The 27,826-nt window shown below is 41.2% G+C and overlaps 1 protein-coding gene across 2 annotated transcripts in view; it reads right to left on the bottom strand.

Annotated features, from left to right (window-relative positions):
• The window catches only part of CERS6 (ceramide synthase 6), a 315,670-nt gene extending 296,176 nt beyond the window's left edge, over positions 1 to 19,494 (bottom strand). For both annotated transcript variants that reach the window (XM_027589370.2, XM_027589371.2), the window contains exon 1: positions 19,165 to 19,494. In XM_027589370.2, coding sequence (XP_027445171.1) covers positions 19,165 to 19,334 — 170 coding nt within the window. In that variant the 5' untranslated portion in view covers positions 19,335 to 19,494. The remainder of the gene's footprint in view (positions 1 to 19,164) is intronic.
• Positions 19,495 to 27,826: the final 8,332 nt, after the last annotated feature.

The following is a 27,826-nucleotide window of genomic DNA, read 5'->3' as shown; positions in this document are numbered from 1 at the left end:
AATTATTAGGAAAATTCACACGAGAGATTTCCTTCCACGATTTCTTGCACAAGATAATAACATTTAATATACCAGTAACTGCCTTTTATTTGTTGTAAAGAATGTAGCAAAACACTCACCATTCTGGTTAGCTAAGTAAGCCAAAGGCAATGAGTTGGAAAGGGTGTAAATATAGGAGATCAAGGTTTTTTAAAGAAATGGCTGCCATAGATGCCACAAAGTTCAAAATTACAAACTTGAGTGAATTTCTCATTGTATCTTATAATTATTATCCCATTTCTCTGGTTAAAGAAAATAAAGTGAAAATGTCTTCATGGCAGATACTATTAAATTTCCTTCCCAGCCAGAGTCCCAACCTGCTGTTCTTTGGATATGCCATCATGTTAAAACAGCTATTTTCTTTATAGATTAGGGCAGTTTGTGAAAATTACTTCACATTTGCAGTAGGTTACATCAGGATGGAGAGGTTTTTCTCGTTCAGTGTTGGGGAGAGGCGGCTGGTAAATTGATATAATTTTTCTCAAAAGGTTTTGGCAGCACTTATTAAAATTTTAACTTTGTACATCATCTGACCTAGAAATTCTACTTCTATGTTAACTCATAGAAATACACCGGAGTAAAAATAATTCTGTATAAGAATGATGTTATGGCATTGTTTCTAATAGCATTCACAGAAAAACAGTTAAATGAACCATGAAACATCAATTCAATGGGATACCGCGCAATTATGTTAAAAAGAATAAAGTGGCTCTACATTAACCAACCATGGAAAAATCTTCAAGATGTAATGTTAAGTGAAGAAAAAGTTTCAGAACAGGACTTAAAGTATATCATCCATGTTTTAAACAAACTTTATAATTCCATGTGTGTTCAGGTAGGTAGGTAAATGCAATGAAAAGGTTCTGAAAAAAGATACGTATCAAGTGCTAATACTAATCACATCTAGAGAAGAAAGTTGAATTGAGAAAATAGTGAAAACGAAAAATTTTGCTTTTTTTCTGCAATGAGAATTTTCTTATGAGATTATAGACATACAACACTAAGGTTTTTTAAATAATTTTTAAAATGGAGTAAGAGGTTTTCTATTTTTAAATGTTCAAAATGTTTCAAATACTGGTTGTTTTGTAGCATAATTAATCATGTTAGATAAGGAAACATTTAAAAATCCACAAATTAAAATTAACACATTAGAAATTAACAGTTACCGCCAAGATAATACTGCACCGAGAGATTCATCGTACATTGTTTTACATTTCCAAAACAGGGGAGGGAAAATTCAGAAGTCCCATTTAAAACTAGTGTGAAAACCCCATTATCCCTAGCATGCATAATTTGGAAAAAAAAATATTGTGATACCACAGAGCTCAAAAAAGCTCTGGAAAATTTGAACATAACTGCAGTGCTATGGCCATTTGAACATTTCAGACTCATATGAAATGGTAATCATAAAATGCTGAAGGTTTCATCAATGCAAATTATTTTTTTTTAAAGATTTATTTATTTTTAGAGAAAGCGAGTGGGGGTGGGGGAGGGGCAGAGAGAGAAGTAGAGAGAACCCCAAGCAGACTCCCCGCTGAGCACAGAGCCTAGTGCCAGGCTGGATCTCATGACCCCAAGATCATGACCTGAGCCGAAATCAAGAGTCGGCCACTGAACCAACTGAGCCACCCAGTTGTCCTTCCCATATTATTTTTAAAGAAAACCATTCAATTATGCTATAAGTCCCAAAACAATAAGAAATTTTAATAAGCTGATTTACAGTATCCCGTCCTTTATAAAAACAAGCAGAAAATGATCCAATATTTTCTGTGTTTCTAACTAAAGGGCATGTGTAGGACCTAGAACAACCTTAGGCATAAAAATCACAAAAGAAGCAGAAAGCAAATGAAAAATAATTACCCACAGGAATATAGGAGGTCATCAAAAATTTTAAAGAAACTGCAGGTCACATGATCGCATCTCAAAAAAAAAAAAAAAGAAGTAGTCAAAGAAGAGATACTAGGGTTCAGAAAAGTGATTATAAAACTACAAAAAATTTTGCAAATGGAAAGAGCCATAGAAGACAAGGTAAAGATTAAGAAAAGATTAGACAGGGGCACCTGGGTGACTCAGTTGGTTCAGTGACTGCCTTCGGCTCAGGTCATGATCCTGGAGTCCCGGGATCGAGTCCCACATTGGGCTCCCTGCTCAGCGGGGAGTCTGCTTCTCCCTCTGACCCTCGCCCCTCTCATGTTCTCTCTCTCTCTCTCTCATTCTCTCTCTAAATAAATACCTTTAAAAAAAAGATTAAACATGAAAAGCAACAGAATAAACAGGATAAACATGAATGAAAGAGATATCTGTTATATAGACTAGAAGGAAATAAATAGAACCACATGGAAAAAAATGTTAAAGTGATTATAGAGAAGAGGTGGATATGAAGGGCAGACTAAAGAAATCTAACATATTATAATTGGTATTCCTGAAGAAGAGAAATGAACAAATGGAATAGAAAATAACCAAAGATGGACTTAACTAAGAAAAATGTAGATTAGAAGTGACATGTTTTTAGGGTGAGTATAATTTTAAAAATACAAACAGAGCAAGTCTTAAAGATATTATTTTCAGGGCACCTGGGTGGCTCAGTCGGTTAAGCTTCCAACTATTGATTTCAGCTCAAGCCATGATCTCAGGGTTGCGCACTGGGTGTGGAGGCTGTTTAAGATTCTTTCTCTCCCTCACCCTGTCCGTCCCTTCCCCCCTCTCTTAAAAAAAAAAAAATAGTATTTTCAAAACAAATACAGTATCTCTAGATCATAACTATTTAGTATTCGAAATACATGGATTTTTCAAATCCCAAGTATATGGCAGCTCTGATTTTGTCTCAAACTACAAATCTTCTCAAACCTTCCACATTCAAGGAACAGGATACAGAAGCATTTCAACAAACTTATTTGCCTATCCCCTACTTAACATCCTTAACTTGTTCTTAAGAAAGGGATGTAAAGATACCGTATTTTTGTTCCTTTATTAATGCATATCCTTATAAAACATTCTTACTAACTACATAAGGTGGGAAAGAAAAGGGGTGTTTTGACTATGGTTTCTCTCTCACTTTCTCACATGCTCTCTCTTTCCTTTCCAAATAATTTCTTTATTAAATTTTATAACCAAATACTAATCAGGTTTTGTACATAAACACACACATTTATCCAAGCATGTGCACAAACTTAACAGAAAGATGGTTCCACATGTGGTGGCAAGTACCAAAGTTCCTTCATAACGAACCAATGACCTTCAGTTGAATATTGGGTTTTGATGCACAGATTAGGAATTAGGGTTGCCTCTTATCTTCACACTGCAAAGAATAAAGAGTTTGTTTCAGGAAAAATAAAGCACTTTTCTACCACCACCATATGAATGTTTGTTAAGCAAATGATGACGGCATGTTTGAGCACTGGGTTTACTAACAGGTATTTGCTGAACTAGGGTTCCACCAAGATGGAATTTTAAGCCAAAGTTGGGGTTCTATGCTCCCTTTTGTTATATACACATGGCAGAGTGTTGTTTTTTTTTTCTCTCTCTCTCCCCCTTCCTCTCTAGGTCTCACTCCCTCCACAAATTAAACACTGAGCCTCAGAGCCAAAAACACTGTGGTTAGTTTCACCTCCAAGTATTAAGTATAATCTGTGTCAACTCCCAAAACATATCATCATACACTACGTACTTTGGCAGTTCCCATTCAGAGCGGCTTCCTGGCTCTTTTAGGTTGGCTTTTAAAATAGGGCATAAGAGTTCTAGTAGAGCTAAATGCATCCAATTCAAAAAAGCTTTAGACAATTTGAAAGAACTGACATTCCTTAGATTTGACCCCTCAGTAAAGAATTAGACATTGGCTGGAAAACAGAATGGAGACTGATGGAGAGAAAGGCTAACCAGGTCTGATTCTGCTTTTAACGGAACATGTTTATCGTCTTCAACTCTTGCCATATAATAATTCATTGTTGTATAATTGTGGAACTTAACCAGTTCTATTTTTATTTTAATCAGAAAAAAGTCTAAAGCCATGAAGTTATTTTTGAAAACAAAAAGAACATTTATTCCATATTATTTATTGTGTATTTTTTAACCCCCCAAAATTAAATAAACAAAGTGTGAGCTGATAGCACTTGTTAACTATCCTTTTAAATGGATTTGGCCCAAACTTGCAATTGCCCTGGGAAATGTGAGCAATAACAGAACAGCTGGTAACTCCCAAGCTCAGGACCAAAAGGTAAGGAGGCCAACCAATCAAGAGATTCGGTATGCCTGGGCCACCTTAGATTTGAACAGAGAGGAGGCTCTGAGCAAGAGGAAGGGGTAAACAGAAGATATGGAAGTGCTAAGCAAGGAGCTAGCAGCTGAAAGCAGGGATAAGCTGTGGTCTGAAATTGGTGCCTAGGTGCCCTCCACCCGTTCTTCCACGGCTTGACTCTGCACCAAGGCACCGGCAGACTGGGGGCAGGCACAGGATCTGCCACTGCAAGCCCATCTGCCTGCCTAGAGACCCAAGCTAAAGCCAACCTCTGAGCAAAGCAATGTCTGAGCACCGACATTTCTTAACACTTCCCTTGTTCAACTCTTTTAAGATAGAGTTCACTGCAATATTTATTTCGGGAGCCCAGTGATTTCAAATACACCACAGGTACCTAACACTAGCAAAAGTGAGCATTACACGGTGTAAGACTCAACAAAACCATGAACATAAAGTACATACACAGAAAACCACTTGACTGCCTGAATGCTCCTTAGAAATAACTGCTGGTTAAGAACCACCACTAGTACATCTATTTTTGTTCTCTTCCCCAGTCCCTTTACAATCCTGCAGGCAGCCATTTAAGTGCGGTGGAAGGGGGAGGAAAACAAGACGGTGTGTATGAGCTCCGTGATACGGGATAAATGTGCTCAGCAGGAAAAACCACACCAAGAGCGGGCCTTGGGTGTCTGCACACTGAGTTCTGCCCTCTGCAGCTCCCACCCACACTTAATGGGGCGCCCTTCAGTCACCTGGAATGTAAAGGCCATGAAATGTAACTGACAGTGGGCAGGCAGTGCCTCTCAGTCACCAGGGAAGATTCTTCCTCCACCACCCTCGCTCACCCTTAGGAAGAGACAGAGTAGCCAATTTTATTGTGAAAACACCCCTGGCTGATGACCAGACCAGCATGGGTTTAACAATCAGGTGAGGTGAACAACTGTTCCAGTTTTTCCTGGACTGAGGCGTTTCCTGGGACAGCCCCAGATAAACGGAAACCAGCTGATCACTCGACAGTGGCACGGTGGGAGTACAGAACAGCCAGGCTCTGCCAGGACCGAGGTGGGTGGCACAAGACAAGTCACTTTATCTCTAGAGGCTTCAGAATCCTAAAATATAAAATGGGAGGGGAAGATTCTTAGCTCTGCCAGTATTTCTCAAAATGTGGTTTTTAGAACATCTGTGCCCTAAAACAGCATCTGGAGGTGGTGTTCCAAAAGGCTGGGGGGAAGGGCCAGTGGTAGGAGGAGTGTGCCCTGGTGAGGAAGGGTATTATTTTTTTTAAGATTTTATTTATTTATCTGTCAGAGAGAAAGAGAGCACAAGCAGGGGGAGTGGCAAAAGGAGAGGGAGCAGCAGTCTCCCCACTGTTCAGGGAGCCCGATGCGGGACTTGATCCCAGGACCCTGAGATCATAACCTGAGCCAAAGGCAGACCTTTAACTGACTGAGCCACCCAGGCGTCTCGGTGTGTGTGTGTTTGTTTGTTTTAAGATTTTATTTATTTATTTTAGAAGTGAGCACAAGGAGGGCAAGGAGCAGAGGAAGAGGGAGAGAATCTTCAGCAGACTCTGCACTGAGTGCAGAGCCCAACATGGGGCTTGATCCACAACCCTGAGATCATGACCTGAGCTGAAACCAAGAGCGGGACACTTAACCAACTGAGCCACCCAGGCACCCTGTGGAGGGGTGTTTTTACACTCTACCATTCTGTTTAGAATTAGCTTCACATGGTACTAATAAAAAGCAGACCAACTTTTACTCGATGTGGTTTTTTTAAACCTAAAGGTAATGCACCTGCTTACTGTATGCACCCTATCTCCCACCACCATCTCCCACTTTGCTATATCACCTGAGTCGGACACACAACAGACTCATATATTTTTAAGTGAATGAGTTTTCAACTTCCTTTGACGCTATTAAATTACTACTGAATTAAAATAGAAGCAGTTTTTGGTAATTTTGTCATTCTAAAGCACTGTGGTTTCATCTCTGCCTTACAACCTCATTTAAGAGACAACCCAAAACAAAAGTCATATTTGATCATCCTAAGATATCTTCTATCAATGCCTACAAAAACTAACAGGCTTGTTAAATTATTTACACAGCAAACCGCTTACAAATGATTTCTAAGCTGTTCAGAGCCAGAAATGTGCCTACAGTAGAAAGCAGCGGCAGCTGCCTTCTACGCTAATTTGGTCAGGCAAGGTTAGCCATAGTCACACCAATGCAAGTTCAAATTTGGGGTGCTTTGTTTCTCTTAAAGAAAAAAGATACATATGTTATTTTCAGCCAATTTTGAATGTTTGCATTTTCATAAATATGATCCCAGGGATGCTAGACTGAATTTTTTTCTTAATAAGGATCAAAGACAATCCACGAAGCTTACAATTCTGGAAGAAATTGATAAATATCAGCCTGAAGGCTTTCCTTTTTCTGGGAGGCTCTTATTAGAAAAAAATATTTCTGAGCCATCTAAATATACAATCTCAGCAAAGTGCATTACATGAGTGTGAAGTAGATAAGACCCAATTCTTCACTAACCTGCAAAGGGTTGTTTTCGGCCAACTACAACTGGAAGATTCAGAATCTTCCTTGGGGGGGGAGGAAAGAAAGAGACAGGGAAAGTGAGAAAGGAGAAGATACTAGGTAAAGTAAAACCCAAACCCAACCAGTTTAGAATGGGGTCTATTGTACATGTTCATGACACAAAGGTAATGCCAATAAAGGTTTTCAGAAATCTAACGATAAAGGCTCATTTCTGGAAATCAGGGCTCCAACAATCACTCAGAAAGCGATTTGGTGGGGCAGCCACGTGTGTGCACCCCGAAAAAACCTGAAGAACTAGGAGAAACTACTTCCATAAACTAGGCATTGCTCTAAACACAATGAATGCATTATCTCATTTAATCCTTGCAACAAACCTCTGAGTTAGAAACTGAACACGGAGAGACTCAGTAATTTGCTCCTAGATCTGCAGCTGTAGGTGGCATGGCCAGAATTCAGCCCAGGTCCTTAAATCAATAAAAATGGCTAATTTGATATTTGCCATTGCCAGTAACTGAATACCCAATCAATTTTCCCTTGAGTCTATGTGCAGTAAAAGAGGACTGTTGGGGCCAGATGGGGCAGTGAGAGAGAGAGATGGGGATACTTGCATAAGACATCCCTCTACTGAAAGGCAGCTTCCTGAGAAAACTTCAGCCAGAGAAAGACCATCACTCCTGGGCCCTCTCCAAAGGCACAGCCCCCCTGAGAAAGCTTCAGGCTCCAAGTGGTACAAAGCTACCCATCACTTGTCCAAAATGCCACCATCCGCAAGTAGTTTTCTGCCACCAAACACAAGCAAATCTCTGGCCTAAAACCACATCAATATTAACAGTTGAGAAGAAAAGGCTAAGAAGCATTCTCCTCCCTAAATAGGCATAGTGCTGAAGGGATTAGGGCTTCGATGACTGCCTAAAGCCCTAAATATTTACTCTTCAACAGAACAAGTAAATCCTCCAGTTTCAGGATCAAAATACATAAACAGGTCCTTCTGTCCCCACAAACTGCACCCTCTCTCCGCCCCTCAACCTCCACCCTGCCACACACACCTAACACATTAAATCACATTACAGAACATTACTTCTCAAGCAGTAAATACTGTACTATGGTATCAATTATTTTTTATACAATATGTATTTTTAAGAACCAGTTTTTACTGAGACCCCTTTAAATAGATTTTCACAGATAGTCTTCCAATATCACAAAGTAGGCGTATTCCCCATTTTACAAGTGAAGATACCCAATTTCAGAGAATATGCTGCCCACTACCATATAGCTGATAAAGGGCTGTGTTTGTTTGGATTTTAACCCAAGTTCCATAATCTCTGTGATATCCGATCCATTTTTCTTTTAATTCTCAGAATTAAGTACAATTAATTGCAATAGATGTATAAAACAGTAACAATTTGAATGCGCTGTTATCCTTGAGTCTACCCACATACTCAAAGATACACACACCCATTGGCTTAAAGCCCTCATCGTCTCTTAACCCCCATAATGCCTAAGCATGGATTGCTTGGTTCTCAATTTCCCTTCACTCAAGCTATTGTGTCCAAAACTGCCACTCTGCTTAAACCACGAAGTCACTTTATTCTGCTTTGAAATGGCGATCTATGAAGACAAGATCTACAGAGCCACTTAGCTGGCAGCTTTTACTCTCATACTTGCCGAAGTGTCCCTAGACAAGACTTTGGATGGTTTTCTCTATCCCCACCCCAACTCTTACCTACTACTCCTCTGCTCTCAAGAGGGGCTTGCGGTTTGAAAGGAAGAAAGGAAGGGGAGAGAGGGAGAAAGGAGACAAAGGGGAGGGAGGAAGTGGGGGTGGGGGGCAGAATCCCAATCAGAGCATCAGGACAGCAACAACAGCTTTGTAACCTGAAAACCTCAAAGTTAAGATGTGACATTCATGTAGACGCTGGCAAGTCACAAACAAATGTTATTCTTAGGTCACTGTGTGAACAAGCTTACCTAGTAAAGGAACGCATCTTTCCTGTAATGGAAAACCATTTGTGTATCTCCAACCCCACCCCTGCCAAAACAACCCCCACAATCCAATTCTGAGGTAATAAAAGCAAAAGTAGGAATGAGAAGCAGGAGTGGTTCAAGAGAAGTCCATCTGGAAGGCTAGTAAGTGAGAAAAAGAAAGTTCTCCTTAACAAAAAAAAAAACCTGCCCAAAATATTCTCATAGATGAATTATAGGAAGCAGTGTTTCGTACAATGACCAAACAGTAGCATAAATTTTGAAAACTACTTTTCAATAATATGTACCTGCAATAGTATGCAGCATTTGAGTAAAATCATGTTCAGATTTTCAAGTATTTAAATTATTTGCTTATAAGGGGCGCCTGGGTGGCTCAGTCGTTAGGCGTCTGCCTTCGGCTCAGGTCATGATCCCAGGGTCCTGGGAAGGAGCCCCGCATCGGGCTCCCTGCTCCGCGGGAAGCCTGCTTCTCCCTCTCCCACTCCCCCTGCTTGTGTTCCCTCTCTCACTGTGTCTCTCTCTCTGTGTCAAACAAAATTAAGAAAAAAAAATTTTAATTATTTGCTTATAAAACGGATGTCAATTTAAACTGAAGGACAAGAGGGTCAGATCTGATCTTCTTTCCCAAAAAACCTTCCATTGGATATATCTGTGGCCTAAGCCACTTGCCTTACCAGAATTTTATCCTATCATCCTGGTTTGCTTTAAATGGACTGTGAATTCACTAGGATGCCTTTACTTTAATCCTAGAGCTGGATCCTCTGAAACGGTGCAGTGCGCTTTTCTAAAGACACTGTATTCTCTTCTGTACCTACCAATTTACTATTATTGTCATATTAACACATGGACTGAAGGCAGCTGTTGCGTTGAAATACCTTCCCCAAAGGCCCAGGGTAGGTAAGTGCTCTCTGGACTTGAACCTTCCTTCCATCAGACCTCACCTCCCCCCAAACCATGCCAGGTGATCCTGGAGAGAAGGGGTCTCCTAGTCCACAAGGGGCTCGTGCATTTTAAAAGAATATAAACAAAATAGTGCCTGATGAAGGGTGCTTGTTCCTAGCTAGAAAACTGTCGAGCCTAGAAAATGAAACCAGTTATTTCTATTAAGTGACTTTTTTAAGTCAGTGAATCTTCTTTATTTTTCTGTTCTTTCTAGTTGTGGCAAAATAAATACACATAACCTAAAATTTACCACCTTAACCATTTTTAAGTGTAGTTTGCGTTAAGTACATTCACGTGGAGCAACCATCACCACCAATCTAATCCATCTCCAGAACTCTTTTCATCTTACAAAAATGAAACTCTATACCCATGAGACAGTAACTTAGGATTGCTGCCTCTCTTCAGCCCCTGGCAACCATGCCACTTTCTGTCTCTATGAATCTGACTATCCCAGGTACCTCCTATGAGTGTGATCATACAGTGTTTGTCGTTTCGTGACTGGCTTCCTCAACTGAGCATAACGTCCTCAAGGTTCATCCATGCTTTAGCATGCGCCAGAATTCCTCCCTTTTTAAAGCTGAATGATATTGGATTGAATGTACATACCACGTTTTGTTTATCTATTCATCTGTCGATGGACACCAGGGTTGCTTCCACTTTTTGGCTATTGTGAATAACGTTGCTAAGAACATAAGTGTGCAAATATCTCTTTGAGACTCTGCTTTCAATTCTTTCGGGTATATACCAGAAGTGGAATTGCTGATCATATGATAATTCTATTTTTAATTTTTGGAAGATATTCCTTATTCTTTTCTACAGTGGCTGCACACTTTATATTCCCACTACCAATGCACAGGGTTCCAATTTCTCCACATCCTCACCAACACTCATTTGTTTCTGCCTGCCTTCCTCTTTCTTTCTTTTCCTTCTTTCTCTTCTTTCTGTCAATAGCGGCCATCCAAATGAGTGTGAGGTGGTACCTCACTACAGTTTTCATTTGTATTTCCCTAATTATTAGTGTCTAATAAGTCACTTTTAACCAAACATTCAGAGAAATAATACAAGAGTTTAGGCTCTATCTCAGTTTGCCTTCATAAAAACCCATTCTTTTTTTTAATTTTATTATGTTATGTCAATCACCATACATTACATCATTAGTTTTTGATGTAGTGTTCCATGATTCATTTTTTGTGCATAACACCCAGTGCTCCACGCAAAACGTGCCCTCTTTAATACCCATCACCAGGCTGACCCATCCCCCCACCCCCCTCCCCTCTAGAACCTTCAGTTTGTTTCTCAGAGTCCATAGTCTCTCATGGTTCATCTCCCCCTCCGATATCCACCCCCCCTTCATTTTTCCCTTCCTGCTATCTTCTTCTTTTTTTTTTAACATATAATATATTATTTGCTTAAAACCCATTCATTCTTAATCCCTCAAACTTCCTCCCAGCCCTTTCTGCCTCATCCTCCATAATAAAGTCAGGATATTATACTATTTCATCCTCTCGCCTGCATCCCTTCCACTGTGCAGAACGTGAGAAGCTTTCTGCCTGATGATGATGACTCAGGTTGGGGGGGAGAGGCTGAAAGCAGAAAGAAACAAAAAGTGTAAACACAGGACCCAAGAAACACAAAAACAAGACCATTCTGCATTTAAAAAAAAATTCAAAGGCTACCACTTTCCTACCAAAAAAGTTGGAAGGCTCATCCCAATAGGAAACCATACATGAATTCACAGAAAGCGAAATACAAATGATTAGTAAATATCTGAAATAAGTTCATCATTAATAACAAAACATACAACAGTAACTTTTTTCAACTTGTAAAGCAAAAATATCTTCAAATGATAATTTGTATTCTGATAAGGAAGTACAAATGGATATAATCTTTCTGGACACTAATTTGGCAATTTGCGTCTATTAAGAACACTAAAATATTTACCATTTGAGGCTCAGAAATGCCACTTCTAGGAAACATTCCTTAGGAAGTCACCAGGAGTTAAGAGATTTATATACACAAACTGGAAACAGCCTAAACGTCCAACAACAATATGGAGACTGGTTAAAGGAAATATGGTAGATCTACATCATCTCATGATATTTGCTTTAAAACAGATCACCAGGGGCGCCTGGGTGGCTCAGTCAGTTAAGCATCTGCCTTCAGCTCAGATCATGATCCCGGAGTTCTGGAATTGAGTCCCGGGATGGAGACCCGCATGGGCTCCCTTGCTGAGCGGCGAGCTTGCTTCTCCCTCTCCCTGCGCTCCTACCCCACTCGTGCTCTCTCTCTCTCTCTCTCACTCTCTCTCAAATAAATAAATAAAATCTTAAAAAAAATAAAAATTAAAATAAAATAAAATAGATCACCAAAATTACTAGGAGATCAAGAAACCTGTTTCCAAATGCCTACCTTGCTATTTTAAGCCCTGTGAAGCTAGGTACAACTCCTAAATTCTCAATCCTTAGTGTCATGTGTAAAATATTGGGAAAATTAATGTCTTACCTCACAGGGCTTGGAGAGATTTAAATGAAGTCAATGATGTAAAGTGACAAACTCATATTAGGAAACATATAAGTTGCTATTATTACTTTCAAAATTAAAATTAAAAAGTTATTCATTAAAAACTGCAGTTATTCACAATTGTCAAACAGGGAAGAAAATGGTGAGCACCAAGTCCTAGGCTTCAGCCTGTGTACCTGGCGCTCAATTGTCCAGAGCAGTACTAATGAGCCACCCCAAAAAGACTTTGTGAGAATCACCATTTTGTGTTCAATCAAACCAAAGCATAGGTGTATGAAGTCAATTAAGATCATGAGAGCAAGTAAGAGTGACAACAAGAGTTTGTAAAATCGGGTTGTTGTTTTTTAAGGGGGGAAGGGCAAAAACCAAAGGATAAAATCTTAGTTAGGAAAAGGGGTTCTCAGGGCATCGCTAGTATAGAAGGATCCTTGGATAAAATCTTAGTTAGGAAAAGGGGTTCTCAGGGCATCGCTAGTATAGAAGGATCCTTGTGCTACAAGAAGCAATTTTGCTTATTTTTATAAAAAAAAAAATTCCCTAGAAACATTAAGTGACACAACTAGTTACTGGCAAACAAAGTCTGGAACCCCAATATCCTGACTCAAAAGTGTCTAAGAAATGAGCTGATCAAATGAAGATGGGAGGGAGGAAAAAAAACCATAAAATTTTGAGAGTCATGACTTTGTAAGAAATAGATGACCAAAGGCTTTAGAAAATCTAATTTGGTCTGGTGGTAGAAGAAGGAATTTAAGCACATGTAATCAACATTTAGAATCTTCTTTGTGCCAAATGGGCCCAGATCTCAAGCTCACCAACAAAGTGTGAACAGGTAAGTGAAACAAGTGAAGAGAGCCTGAGGACAGTGCAGTGATCTTTTATAAGCCACGGGACAGGTTTGCTGATAGAAGAAATTCATCTTAAACCCCATTTCCTTTCCATTGACACCTACCTTTCTCCATCACTGAAGAGAAACCACTTACAAACTAGAATCCAACCAAAAAAATCTAACCCCATCCATGAAAAATTCAGGTATTTTCAAAAGTCGTAAGTGAACTCAAAGTGCTAGTGTCATTAATCCCTGATGACATGAAATCATTTGTGATCAAGTTATCTCACCTGCCTCCCCACCATTCTAAGGCACTATCCATTAAGAGTAACGTGATGCCTTTTATCCATAAATCAATCTACTACAAATAGCTAAACTATCGCACCCTGTAAATGCCAAACCATTTATTTTGCAAGATGAGAAAGGTATACTAAAGCTCTGAAAAGAATACCAGCCCTTTGATTTTAGGTTGTTTTCCAACAAAGCATCTATTGTAATCCAATTTTCCTTTCCCAGTCAGAAACTGTAGGAGTAACCTATTGGGTCTGACCCCAACTCTTGCTTCTAACACCAGTCTGGCAAAGCAGATATCCATAGTTTTAATCTGAATCACACCATACTGAAAGTGAAATAGGTACATTTATAGAGGTAAATATTCAAGACTGATTGCATGACAAAAACTGTAATCATATGCAAATTGCCATCAAGTACTCTGTCTTGGTCCATTCAGACTGTTACGACAAAATATTATGGTCTATGTGGCTTAAAAACAACAGAAATTTATTTGTCGTAGTTCTGGAGACTGTGAAGTCCAAGATCAAGGTGCAAGCTGATGTGGTGTCTGGTGAGAATAACCTTCCAGGTTCACAGACAGCCACGTTTTTATTGTGCCCTCACGTGGCTGGAGGAAGAGGCAGGGAGCTCTCTGAGGCCTTTTTCACAAGGGCACTAATCCTATTCACAAAGGCTCCACCCTCCTGGCCTAATTACCCCCTCCCCCAAAGTCCCCACCTCCTAAGAGCAACACCTTGGTGTTTAGGATTGCAGCTTATAAATTTTGAGGGGGCAGAAACATTCAGTCAGTCGCAAATTCTTTCAAAATATATTGGATGACATCAGTCTCTTCATTACAAGGTACGTCACAGGAATATCCTTCAGAAATCAAACTCACTTGACACTGCTTTTTCGTGGCAGACATTCACTCATACCTCTTCTCTCCCCTCTAACCATCAGGAATATGTTCTCATTCATTTTCCCTCCCTTCCTTCCCCTCCCCCAAGGCTGCTATCAAGGCAAAGATACTAAGTAAATCCATAAGAAAAAGCCCACTGGACAGACATTCCCTCAGACACTACTGAGACACTACTGTTGAAGGTCTGAGGGCAGCAGGTCATTTGACTGAATGAGCAAGCAAAACTGGTGTCAGCCTCCTGAAAAACGACACTTCTCACATAGCTTGGCACTTTGAGAGCCAACCTGACAGTAATGAGTTTCTCATTTCATAACCAGTCATCATAAGAGGGGCCAGGTTGATTCTACGGTCCACCTGTCTGAGGAAAGAGAGCAACTGCTTTCTCTGCAGAATCGTCTTTGTTGATTATTCCGAAATATTGTAGCTTTTTGGAGCACAATTGATAATAGTCCAAATGACTCTTCTGATTCAAATCATAGTTGAAAAATACAAGAAACAAAACCACTGGCTAAAATACTTGTATGAAAAAAATCTCTTTATTCTTAGATGACTTATTTCTACCTGCAAAAAATGACATTTAGCCTGCTCAAAGTTTCGTGAGATAATAATTAGCAAGCTTGAAACATATAGACTACCTATAGGAAACGGATAACTGAGGGGGGATGAAAGCAATCTTAGATTACAAACGCCATGTGCTTCACTGGATAGATGAGAAAATAAGGCAGAGAGAAATTAGGCAGCTGCCCCAGTTTGAGGTAAGTTTGACTAGAATTTGAATGTTCTGATTCCTAATCGATACTTCCTGCATCTCTCTCCTAAACCCACATGGAAGAAAATGTATTAACATTACCTGTTACAACAATAACTCAAGGAATTTTTATTCCCAAAAAGAAATTCAGAACTTTAATCCCACATTTATGAATACTATAGCAACACATTTTTTAAAAGATTTTATTTGAGAGAGAGAAAGCATAGGAGCAGGGGGGAAGGGCAAAGGGAGAGGGAGAAGCAGACTCCCTGCTGAGCACAGATGGAGCGCCACTCAGGGCTTAAATCCCAGGACCCTGAGATCATGACCTGAGATGAAGTCAGATGCTTAACCCACTGAGCCACCCAGGCACCGCTACAGCAATACATTCTAAAAAGTGAATTTGGAAAAAGCCATTTATTATAATTCCATAGAATGGCTTATTAAGCCTTAAGTATTAAATAAAAATAATCAAATAGATGATAATGCTACATTATTAAATAATATTTTGATCACAATGAGCACTGAGTAATGCGTAGAATTGCTGAATCACTATATTGTACACCTGAAACTAATATAACACTATGTTAACTATGGTGAAATTGAAATTCTTTAAAAATGTAAAATAAATAATATTTTGTTCCTTGTCATCAAGCTAACTACATAATGGGATACTCTAAAATTTTCATTCTAGGAGAAATCATGAAGTTTTGTTTTGTTCTGAACAAGAGATATTTTACTTTGTCAATCACGTAATATCTATAGTGGCCCTTCCTGTTCTACCCAGAGTTAAGTACAGTGTAAAGGCTATGCTAAAAACCACCAAGCTTAGGGCTATTCAGAGACTCAGCCAAAAATCACTGAATTTAGGCTGCTCCATTTTTAACCAACCATGCTGGGCATCCATATTGTTGCCCATATGGTATATAACACAGCATCATTCTGGCCACCAGTGCCTCCACTGTCAACACCCCATCAGTGGAGTGCAAACAAAAAATAAGCCTGTTCAACCGAGCAGAGCTCAATCCAGTCCATTCTTTAGCGTTTCTCTTTAAAAGAGAAAAACGTGGGCGCCTGGGTGGCTCAGTTGGTTGGGCGATTGCCTTCGGCTCAGGTCATGATCCTGGAGTCCCAGGATCCAGTCCCACATCGGGCTCCCTGCTCAGCGGGGAGTCGGCTTCTCACTCTGACCCTCTTCCCTCTCATGCTCTCTGTCTCTCATTCTCTCTCTCTCAAATAAATAAAATCTTTAAAAAAAGAGAGAGAAAAACGTAAGACTAAGGAGAAGGTATTCAAATTCACAATTTGGGCCTCAACAAGGGCATTACAGAACCCATTTAACGGAAATAAAGATCTTGGATAACAAGATATTTCATAGATATGTTCTCAACTTTGAAATAAGTGACAGCAGAAGCATAAAAAGGATAGAACCCTCGAAAATAAAAAAAATAATTTTTTAAGTATTTATTTAAGTAATCTCTACACCCAAAGTGGGGCTCAAACTCATGACCCCAAGATCAAGAGTTGCATGCTCCTCCAACTGAACCAGCCAGGCACCCCAAAAATGAAACATAAGTTTTAAAAAAAGGAACCGAATCTGGAGGGAATTATTTCTATTATAAAATCATTTCGTTTTACAAAGGAACTCATAACAGCCTTAAGTCATGCTATACATTACAGAATACTGCAAAAAAGATTTAAGCACAACATGTTAGAAGGGTACTGAAAGTGAGTCGTATCAATGATAACAATATCAGCTGATTCAAGTTCAGGCCCTTGATGGATGCTGAGATGAAGGCCACAGGTTGGATGCCAGAACGTGTTATTTAGGTGTGAGAAGAGGAGAAACATGCAGAACTTGTAATTCTGGATACAACTATACACTTGGATTTTCAGAGACTCGAGAGTCTGAATGGTTAAAGACAGAGTTGTCACTAGTATAAGAAGAAAAAAAAAAGTAGACACCCTTCCAAAAGTCAGTAGCATCGTGTGGTATATGGGCCATACTGGATTACTATGCTAAACATTAATCACAAACTTTCAGTTTCCATACAGGCCATTAAATTCACTTCTACTTGAATCAATGGCCTGAAAGAAACTGGAAAACTCTCTACTTAGCAATATGAGGACATTTGCTGTGACTGAGAGTTGAAAGCAGCTGACCCTTTTGTATAAACTCTAAGTCAAGTCATGGGATTGCGCAAAGGAAGAAAAAAAATGTTCAGGAAGAGGAATAACAAACTTCCAGTTTTCAACTTAAATTACATCCGTTTTTAAGTTTTTTTTAATGGCAGAGAAAGTCTAAGTACAAAGCTAAACTTACTTTTTTTCAACCTAATGAATAGCTTGGAATCAGTTTTCTGCATATAGGTCATTAGCTGGCATGCTTTTGTTATCTAAAACAAGACTACACACCTCTTTCAAATGCATTTGCTGATTACAAGTGAGCCCAGGCAGAATTGATCAGATGTCCTAAGGCAACTGTGTGTGGAGCTCCTACTAAGGATCAACATGGAACAACCTGCTGTTCCTGAGAGGCTGTTTTTGGAGAGACTGCAAAGTTAGGTAAGAGCTCCTATTTTCTGTGAGTAAACGTTTGCTCTAGAAGCAACTCTAACCTGCAAACACACCCACTTTTTCACATTAAGTCTCAGCGCTAGATAGGATCAATGAGGCACCTGCGCTGGATTTCAATCATTTTAAAATAGGTCTTTAAATCTGTTCCTTTGTGCATTTCAATCTCTGCATGTGAACAGCTGACTTCGCTCAGAAGCATCAATATTGCCCGTTGAAAAATACAGCTTCCTTAAACAAAAGACACTTTTTGTTCCCACGAAGCTTTTTCTGTTGCCATTTCCAGAAACAAATGACACAAAAGGCAAATTCTGCCATCCTCAATAGCGGTTTTAGACAAACAGAAGCAGCAAACAAAATAACAGCAAAAGCTTAAGAAACAAAACCAGGGGTGAGTTGGGGGCAGGGGAAGAGGTGGAGTGAACGTGAGAAATAGAGTCTAAACTCTGTGATCTAAGAAATTCAGCCTTTACTGATGAATGGGGGGCTGGGAGAGAAGAGGAAGGAGAGGCGAGGTTTTCAGTTGAGGAAAAGAATTACGTGCTGCTGCCCTGCTTTTGTTTCAATAGCTCCTCGGGAGTGCACAGCACGCAAAATCGAGTTTTGTGACTAAGACCGATTCAATAAGAGTAACACAAGTTTGTTCATGACATAATGGAGCTACTAACCAAATCCGGAAATTAAACAAACAATAATTAACAGTTCTTTAAAATGTTTTAAGTGTCTCTGGTACAAAAGTTTATAGTTATTCATAGGAAGCATCTATCTATTTAATATCACCATGTTGCAGGCTGTGCACTCGTCCTGCCATATCCTCTTTTAAGAAAACCTCTAATGACCTGGAGTGCTGGAAGCCTAAAAACTATTGTCATCTATCTCCCCGGACCGTGAACCTGATACTCAGTGTCACTGATAGAAACTAAACAGCGGCCAGAAGCCGAGGAGTCCCTGGCGAATTCTTCTGACGCCGGGTCTCTACAAATCCGCGTGCGGGAGTGAAAGGAATGGAAGTGTGCACCGTCCCTCCGCCCTACCCGCGGCGCGTCCGCAACGTTCCAGGCTGTCAGGTGGGTGGCGACGAGCCTCCGCGGGGAAGTCCTGCCCCGCAGCGCGGCAGCCCGCGGGGCGGACAGGAACAGCCCCGCGGAGTGCGCCGCGTCCCGAGGCCGGCCGTCGCTCACCTTTGTTCGCCCGCGCTCGCGGCGGGGAGGGAGCCGGCCAAGGAGGAGAGCAGGGGGCGACCCCCACGCTCCGCGGCCCCTCCCAGGCGCCCCGGAGGAAATCCGTAGGCTAGCCAGATCCTCCCAGGCTCCCCGAACGGCAGCCGGGCTGAGGGGTCAGCAACCCCTTCCCGAACACAAAGGTTGGGAGAAGCGAGCGCGAGCGTTGGGGACGCGGGTGCGTGCGCCACAGAGCACGCGAGTGTGCGTGTGCGCGCGAATGTGCGCGCGCGGGTTCGTGTGCGTGTGTGTGTGTGTGTGAGAGAGAGAGAGAGTGTGTGTGTGTGTGTGTGTATGTGTATGTGTAGGGGGAGGGGAGGAGCGCTCCAGCCCTTACCTCTCGAAGATGAGCCGCACCATGAAGAGGCAGAAGGCCAGAGGAAAGGCGAGATAGAGGTCCTCAGCCTGCGGGAAGGTGGCTTCCTCCGTGTTCTTCAGGTCTGCCCAGGTGACATTGTGTGGGAGCCAAAACCTCTCGTTCCAGAACCAGGCTAAGATCCCTGCCATCTTGCTTTGTCCACTCCAATCGTGGGCTCCCGCGGCCCGCCGAGCTTTCAGCCGCGCAGGGCGCCGGTGGATGCGCGCGCGGCTGGCCCGAGCCTGTGCCGCCGCCGTAGCCGCCTCCGCGACCGCTGCTCTCGAAGGCTCGCGGCGAGCCCCGGTTCTCTCCTCCCTCTGGCCGCGCTGGGGAAAGGAGCCGCCTCGCCCGTCACATGGCAGCCTGGGCCGCTCGTCCTGATTGGCTCGCCCACGCGTCAAGCAGGGAGGCACACGCGGCCAGCTCGCCCACGCCCGGAGGGTAGGGCGCAGCCGCTGCGCCCTAGGCGCAGGAGCTTGGCTCCCGGGAGTGCGGGCTGGTCCTGCGCTCCCCGCGCTCTAGCTCCGCGCGCAGGACAGCGACCTGGGCCAGGGCCCCCAAATCCGTCCTAGCCTCCGGGCTTGCTCGCACATGCTCAGAACGCCGGTTCCTGCCCCCACTGGAGTTTCAGGGGTCTCCGTCCGCTTCCCGCGCGCCTACAGGCGGTGGGGAGGCAGGTAGGGGTCGGAGCGGATCTTCAGAACCACCCCTGCTTTGAGAGAGAACAGCAAAAGAAGAAGTAGGGGGGCTCAAGGAGCAAAGGAGGAAGAAGTCGCAGAGAAAGAGCCATGCACTCCCGCGCTTGGAGAGGCAGGGTGAAAAATCAGGAACTGGGGCAGGATGGTTTGGCAAGAGTCGGCCTCACCCGATCCCTGCCTTTTCCCCATCCCTGAACTTCAGGCCTCTTTTACTACAGCTCATCACCACACCAGTTCCCCCTAGGGAACAAGGCCCTCTATTTTAATTTATGAGGTGGTAGGTGAAATTAGGCACTTGGGTGCTATTTGCTAATGATAGTGAGGAGGATGATGATAGCAACTCAGCATTCTATAAAACTGCCACTCTAAAGGAACCTCTCAGAAAATGCCACCGGACCACATTTCGGCTTCACATGGATCAGTAGAGAACCTCCACTCTGCTATTTGACAGGTTTATTATTTCTACTTTTTGAATCTGAAACCTTTAAGGTGTTGGGTCTATAAGGCCTAGCCCAGGCACCTTCACTCCCACAGTACATTTCCTCATAGATACAGTGAACCATGTGGGTCAGTCAGTTCAGTGGCCCATGCAGACCTGGTCTTAGGGGTATTTTGTTCATTTTTCTGCCTGGTTCATTTTTCTGACCTGGTAGGTTTTAGTGGACACTTCCAAGAGGCATATAAATAGGCCCTTAACACACACTTCTTTATTCTCCCTGCCCCACCAACCACCACCCTCTTTTCACCCCTTCCCTTTAAAGCAAAACTCTAAAGAATTGCCTGTATTTATTCCATACAGTTTCTCTCTCCTCCATTCTCTTTTGAACTTCCATCTGAGCATTTGACCCTCTCTGCTGCACCAAACTGCTCAAGCTCACCAGTGATCTCCATGCTGCTGACCAAAGGTCAGTTCTCAACACCGCTATCAGCAACATTTGGCCAAGTTGTTCAGTCCCTGCCTCTTGAAATACCTCCTTATCTTGGCTTCCGGAAACCACGTTCTTCTGGTTTTCCTCCTACTTCGTGGCCAGGTATGCTGAGTATGCTTTTTGGTCCTCTTCACCTTCCTAACCCCTTAGAATGGAGTGACCTTGGAGTCAGCCCTTTGTCCCCTTCACTTCTCCATCTACATATATTCACTTGGTGATCTTATCCAGTCCCACGGCCTTCAATGTCATACTGATTCTCTAACCATGAACTCCTCCTTAAACTTCAGTCTCCTAAATCCACTATCAATTCAGCAACTCCACTTGGATGTCTAAGAGCCATTTCCTACTAATCTTTCCTCTAAAATTGTTTTCTCCTGTCATCTTGGCTCAGGCCAAAACCCTGGAATCATCTTCCTAATGATTGATTTCTAATCTCCTCAGATGTCCTTCCTTATCCATAATAAATCCTATCAGCTCCATCTTTAAACTAGAATCACACCATCTCTTATCACCTCTTCTGCCATCTTGGTCCAAACAATCAACACTGTTAACCTGAGTTATACCAGTAGCCTCCTAACTCCCAGTTTCAGCTCTTATCCCTTTAAAATCTACTCTCAGCCAGAGTGATCCTGTTGAAATGGAAGTCAGCTCACTTCTGTGCTTAAAGCTTCCCTGTGCTTCCCCATCCCTCCCTAAGTGAAAGTTAAAGATATTTCAATGTCCCAAGATAATTTGGCTCCGTATTAATTCTCTGACCTCATCTACTCTCTTCTCTCTCATGTGCCTCTCCCTTACTCTGCTCTGGTCACCCTGGCCTCCCTGGCCTTCTTGGAAAACATCCAGCATGCCTTAACACCTGTGCACTTGATTTCCTCTGTCTCTGCAACTCAGCCCCCCACCCCCAGATACCCATACATACTCTTTGCTATAATGTTACTTACTCCATGAAGCCTTCCCTGGCCACCCTGGTTAATGCACAACCCTCACTCCCCACCTCCACACTTCCTATCTAACTTTCCTGCTTTGTTTTCACCCACAGTATTTATCACTACCTAACACAATGTATATTTTACTTATTTCTTTATTAGTCTCACATACATATACACACTAAAATGTAAGCTTCAAAAAGTAAAAGATTTGTGCCTATCACTATTCTTTTAAAAAAATTTTATTCTTTGACAGAGCACAAGCAGGGGGAACGGCAGGCAGAGGGAGAGGGAGAAGAAGGCCCCCCACGGAGCAGGGAGCCCAATGCGGGGCTCCACCAGGACCCTAGGATCATGACCTGAGCTGAAGGCAGACATTTAACCACTTAACCAACTGAGCCACCCAGGTGCCCATGTGCCTATTCCTTAAAATAGTGCCCAGCACATAGTAGGTACTCGGTAAGCTTCAATTAATGAAGCAACATTACTCAATCTCATAAAAATCCTTTCTAGGAGAAAAAATCTGAATAAATAATTTTATTAAATATGTGTACACTCATGTGAAGAATAGTGTGGACTTAAAGATGGGATTGATCAAATCTCAAGTACTGTAGGAGAGGTGTCCTTGAAATGAGTCTTCACCAAGGAGTAGGTATCACCATTCGCACTTGAGACCAGGCAGTTAGCTGCTCATTGTTACTGATGGTCCTCCAGGATGACGCCTTGGCATCAACTGCTTTCTTGTAGGCCACGGAGAGGAGACTGCTAAGGTCAATTGTCACCTTTGTGGCAGAAGATCAGCTCATGGTGGAGCCTGATCTGCTGAGCCAGAGAGACTCCCTCCATGGCTGCCTCTGATCCTTCGTGTCACTCTCATATATGACCTGATAGTATCTTTCCTTCTACCCTAGGACTTCTCTGCTGTCCAGCAGGTCCTGCTATGTCCCCAGGCATATACAACAGGAAGTGTTGGTAAGTTAATGCCCTGGAGCCTGAACTTTGACCAAGAGCAATAGAATCTAGTGGATAAACTTTTATTCCTTTCCCTCCCCTGCCTGTGGGACACACACGGTAGCTTCACACAGCCTCCCTGAAAATATCCTGTGATACAAAACAATCAGCTTATTCCAAGGTTGGGGCCAGCTCAGTAACTCATTCCGTTATGTTTCGTTTCTTTCTCTCACTTTTCTTTTCCCTCATTCCTGCTTCTCTGAAATTACACTCCTCTGGAACGGCTCTTTTTTCTAGAGAAGACAAACTAAGTTAGTATTACTCTCGTATTCATTACCTTTGAGAAGGTGGTGGGGTTTCCGGAGCCTTTTGAAAGGTAAGTTTGTTGAACAATGGAAGAATTTACTACTTATTTGTGAACCTTGCATAAGTCGCTTAGCTTCTAAAAGCATCTTAATGCCCTTAGAATGTAAAATGTGAATGTGTAAGTTGTGTACCTATAGTGGCTGTCTTGCCCGAGCTTCTCTACTGTCATGAGGCTCCCATGACGTAACATGTGGGAAGGGGCTTGGAACCTCTTCACCTCTATGCACGCGCACAGTGTAGCACACCTCTGCTCTTTTATCTGTCCAGCATATCTCCTTCAGGCGCTAGGCCATTCCTACCACCCTCCATCCAAATGATTACCCCAGAAATACAATAGAGTAAAATATGTATCTATCATGTCTGACCACATTTTATTGGTTCAGAGATGGATCTTTGGTCCAAGATGGTAACTGAAGTCCTTCTTCAGGTATTAGGGCATGAATCAAGGCAAGCATTTTTTTTTTCTATAACTTAGACTCTAAGATTTCAAACTCAGAAGCTGTTAGCACCATACTTCACCATATGGATAGAAAAAGCAGAAGCTAGTGGGCACCAGGAAAGAGGAATAAAGCAGACCTGTAGAATTAACTAAAGGTAAGAGACATATTTCCACATGGTACCTGAAGGCCAACTAGTTTCTCATCTTTAGGTTCCATGAAACAGTCTCATATCTTCATGGTGAATTCCCCTTTTTGGTTGGCTTGCTGTTATTTTAATCCAAAGGAGTCCCACCATACAAAACATTATTCTGAGAATACATGTCTTTAACACTTTGCTGACTTCGGTTCAGCCCCCAGGGGAAGGTTAGTCACAAGAAAGACACCTCCCAAGGAGGTCACTATACCTGTGCAGACAAGACTTCTAATTGTTGCCCCAGGAAACTAAAATACAATTTATTCATCAGACATGTTTGTAGTTCAACAAAAAAGCCTATAGTCAGTCTGTAAATAGAAGAGATAAGGACAGACAAAAGGTGAAAAAAGTTTTTGTTGGGGGTAGAGGGTGACAGTGCCTACGTTGCGTATTAGGAAACTGCTTCACGTCCTGAATATGAAACATCATACATAGAATATACCCTCTTTTTTCCAGGCAACAGGGAAATATCAACAAAGCTAAGTATTACTTTTCATTCTTAGGCACACACCCAGGTCTTAACCCTTCTACATATATTTAAGTCCACCCCTTAGATGCAGGAGAACAGTCAATTTAGTTGAATTTCTACTGTGAGTTGTATAACACAAAACTATAGGACTTGTTCTACAAAAAGAACACAAAATCTACTTGGGGAGCAGGATGTACTCACATGAACAGCCAGATAGCTTACACACCAACACTACTCATGAAGGCACTGGACCGTATATGGTAAGTGCCCGTGTACTACAGACAACAAGGACTTCCTGCTCAAAGGAGGAAGGAAACATTCTGTGTTGAAGAGGTCAAGGAAAGCTTTGAGGAAGAGGCTGAAATGGAACCAGACTTCAAAGAATGAGGAGGTTTTGAAAAGGCATGACCAAAAAAAAGTGAGGAGGATTTGCTGACACACAAAATATGGCTGAGAAGCTAGATTACAAATGGCCTTTAGTATGAGGCAAAGGAATACTCCTACTTATTTTAGCGAGAACAGTATTTTATCTGGGGTAATATCATCTAAGTAACTCTATAGTATGATGCCTAGTACACAATATATGCTCAATTATTGCAGGTTTTAAAAAATATACAGAAAAATTCATTTATTGCTTAAAATACAAGATAGTGCTAAAAGTAAGCATCCAATCAAACACTCAACTCATTAATTTTAAAGAAACCTGGTTTTCTTTGGGAATAGTATGGAAATATTGCCAAATTTTGTTTCTACAGTCATTTCTCCTGAATATATAACCTTCTTGCTGTGGTTGGCAACACTATCCTAAATCTAAACTCATTTTCTGCTATCCAGATAGTAGTCTCTTGGGTTTTCATTTACATAATATTTAGGGGGAGGGTTGGGCATGAAGTAGTAGGATTCATCCCCATGGTATGCAAGTCACCCATAGCAATGCAGAAAACTCAGCATCTCCTGGCATCTTAAGAAAAGGGTAAGAGCGTTTACGTCACAGCATTGGAGTTAGGCTAGGGTTATGGTATTAGTGAGGGTATGTAACCTGGACAGGAATTAAATATACATTATTTTCTGGAAATTTTCCAATAAGACTGCTCCCTCCCATGTTCACAGTCTTTTTTACAAGCATGTCAAATACTGGGGGTCTGAAGATCTTTCTCCTCCCTCCCCTACCTTGACAGTTCCTGTCTCTGGAAAACCTTTTCTGATACTGACAACCATCAATTACTCTTGTATTCCTAGCTAAACCAAATCACTGGCTGGATTTTCTGTCTTCTCTGTAATAATCAAAATCTATTTAAATGTTAATTTTCCCTCTTGAAATTTTCTTTAACTTACTAGTGTTATGTCAGCATCCCACTAACATTTTAAGCCTGACAAGTGTGCTATGAAACTAACAAAAGGAAAGTGAGAAACAACCAGGTTTTCTGACTGTGGACTTCCACTTAGGAATTATATTCACCTTAGTTACATGTCTGTAACGTCATAGATATCGTCAGCTAGGTATAGTCAACCTTGATGGGATTTTCTATGTGTACGTACAGATGAACAGCATTTAGGAGGTAAGGCATCTGATTTACTAGCCAGAAAGGCTGACTTCTAATTTCCACTATGCAAAGGTTTTTATAACCAAAGAGAAACAGAGACCTCAGTCATCTCAATTTGTGAGAGGAATAAGTAACCTAAAATATTGCTTGAAATTACTGACTTTATATAGAAACAGAAATTCAGAGTTGGAAGTGGCCCTGTATGCCAATGAGTACAATTCATTCTCTGTGCTCGTCCAAACTATGATTAAACATCTCTGATGATAGGAAGTTTACTACTTAACAAATTGACCCATTCCATTTTGGCATACTTACGACTATTACAAACTCCTTTAATGAAGACATTATCTTGAGGAGTATAGCAAAATCTCCTTAGATTTCACATTTGTAAAATAGGGATAGTATTTTTCTGTTGGCTAGATGGACCTAGAACTCAAGGACAAGATTCAAATCTAGTCACATCACCTTGAACACAGCACTCTGTATTTAACTAATCACATAGAAAGGCATTAGGAAAACCTCTGAATGAAATTCCATGTCACCCAGGCATTTCTGGCCTCAGTGAGCAACAACAATAAAAAAAAGTTTGACTTGCCTACAGAATGATCAAATGCTTGCCTAGTGATTTATGGAGAATTTTTTTTTTTTTCCATTTAGACATAGAAAGAGTGACCAGATATCTCTGAAAAAATTTTTAACAGTAGGCATCATAGGAATTATTTGTCAGCTGTGTAGACACAGGAAAAATTAAAACTCTTGAAGTTTAAATCCTACAATCTTCATGAATTCTACAGAACATGAACAACCTTATAGCACATAGCTTCTTGAATAAAATTTAAAATGTAAAGACAAGCAGAGAACAGAACGGCCACGTTAGATGTAGAGGCTGGGTGGTTAGCTAGATGCACTTATAAGCTAAATTCCTTCATGTCAAACAGTAATTTTAATTCATTCCACAGCAGGGTTAAGAATTAGCATGAATCATGGTCCTACTGAGTTGCTTTGAGAAGAATTAGAGCTGTAACTATGAAATCCAAGATGGATGAATATACAATGTTATAAAAAAAAAGTAGGGATTATAAGTGCAAATGTCTTTAGGGGCCAAATAGCTAACAACATGGATGGAACAGTCCAGGTGAAAGAAAAAAGGGTGGACCAGAGATTATACAGGCATTCAGATTCTCCTTTTCCTTCTTATTTTTTGGTCTTTTGTTGTGCTATTTGTTTTATGAAAAACAATGGGTGGACAAGTCAAACACACCTGTTGGCCAGTGTTTATAATCTTAAATTACTTCCTTATCTTCACATCTGGTGTACTAAATAAATGTATTTTAGGAGGCCATACTTTAAAAGGAATACTTTTTTTTTTTAATGGAATTTATCCAGAGAGTAACAATCAGGATGATGAGGGATATAGAAATCTTGAAGAGACATTTAATATATATGTTAGGTAAACTAACTTTGGAGTTTAAAGAAAAGTAAGTTTAAATGCTAGCTTTGCCAATAATAGCCATGTTTTCCTTAGAAAAATTACTCAACCTCTTGAAACCTTAGTTTCTTCACATGAGCAAAAGGAATAATACTATCTACCACATGGGGTTCAGGTATAATTGAAATATGATCATGTAAAGTGTTTAACATTTCAATGAAAGAAGTTAATATTATTATGTACCATAACAACAGTGAGAGTTTCACTGTTCAGAGAAGGAACAGACTCTGTTGAGATAATCTACCTTCAAGGCAGGCTAAGTTTTTCACATCTGGGATTAGTAGAATTCACTTTCACTCAGCAGGGAGATTGAGGACAACATAAGGAAGGGAAAGACGGGAGCAGAGGGAGATTTCAGAAGCCCCTGCGCCCTGCTGTGTGATTCCTCATGAGCTAAGCTGCCATAAACATATTAGACCCAAACTGCTTAAAACCAGTGACATTTTATGGAAACTCATAAGGAGACTAGGTTTTGATCCAAGAAGCTTCTATAAACAAGGAATCTGAAGGATATAAGCTCAAGAGAATTTGAGAAATTATGGAGATGGATTTTAAATCTCAGGAGGTCAAGAAACTGGAATTTTAGTCAAGTGTGTGGAGCAGGGGTAGTCTATGAGGACAAATGTATTCCAGTCA

Source organism: Zalophus californianus, chromosome 3 (assembly GCF_009762305.2).
Source record: "Zalophus californianus isolate mZalCal1 chromosome 3, mZalCal1.pri.v2, whole genome shotgun sequence".
NCBI lineage: Eukaryota > Metazoa > Chordata > Mammalia > Carnivora > Otariidae > Zalophus > Zalophus californianus.
Note: the sequence above shows the minus strand (reverse complement) of the source record. Positions and strands in the feature narration are given on the sequence as shown.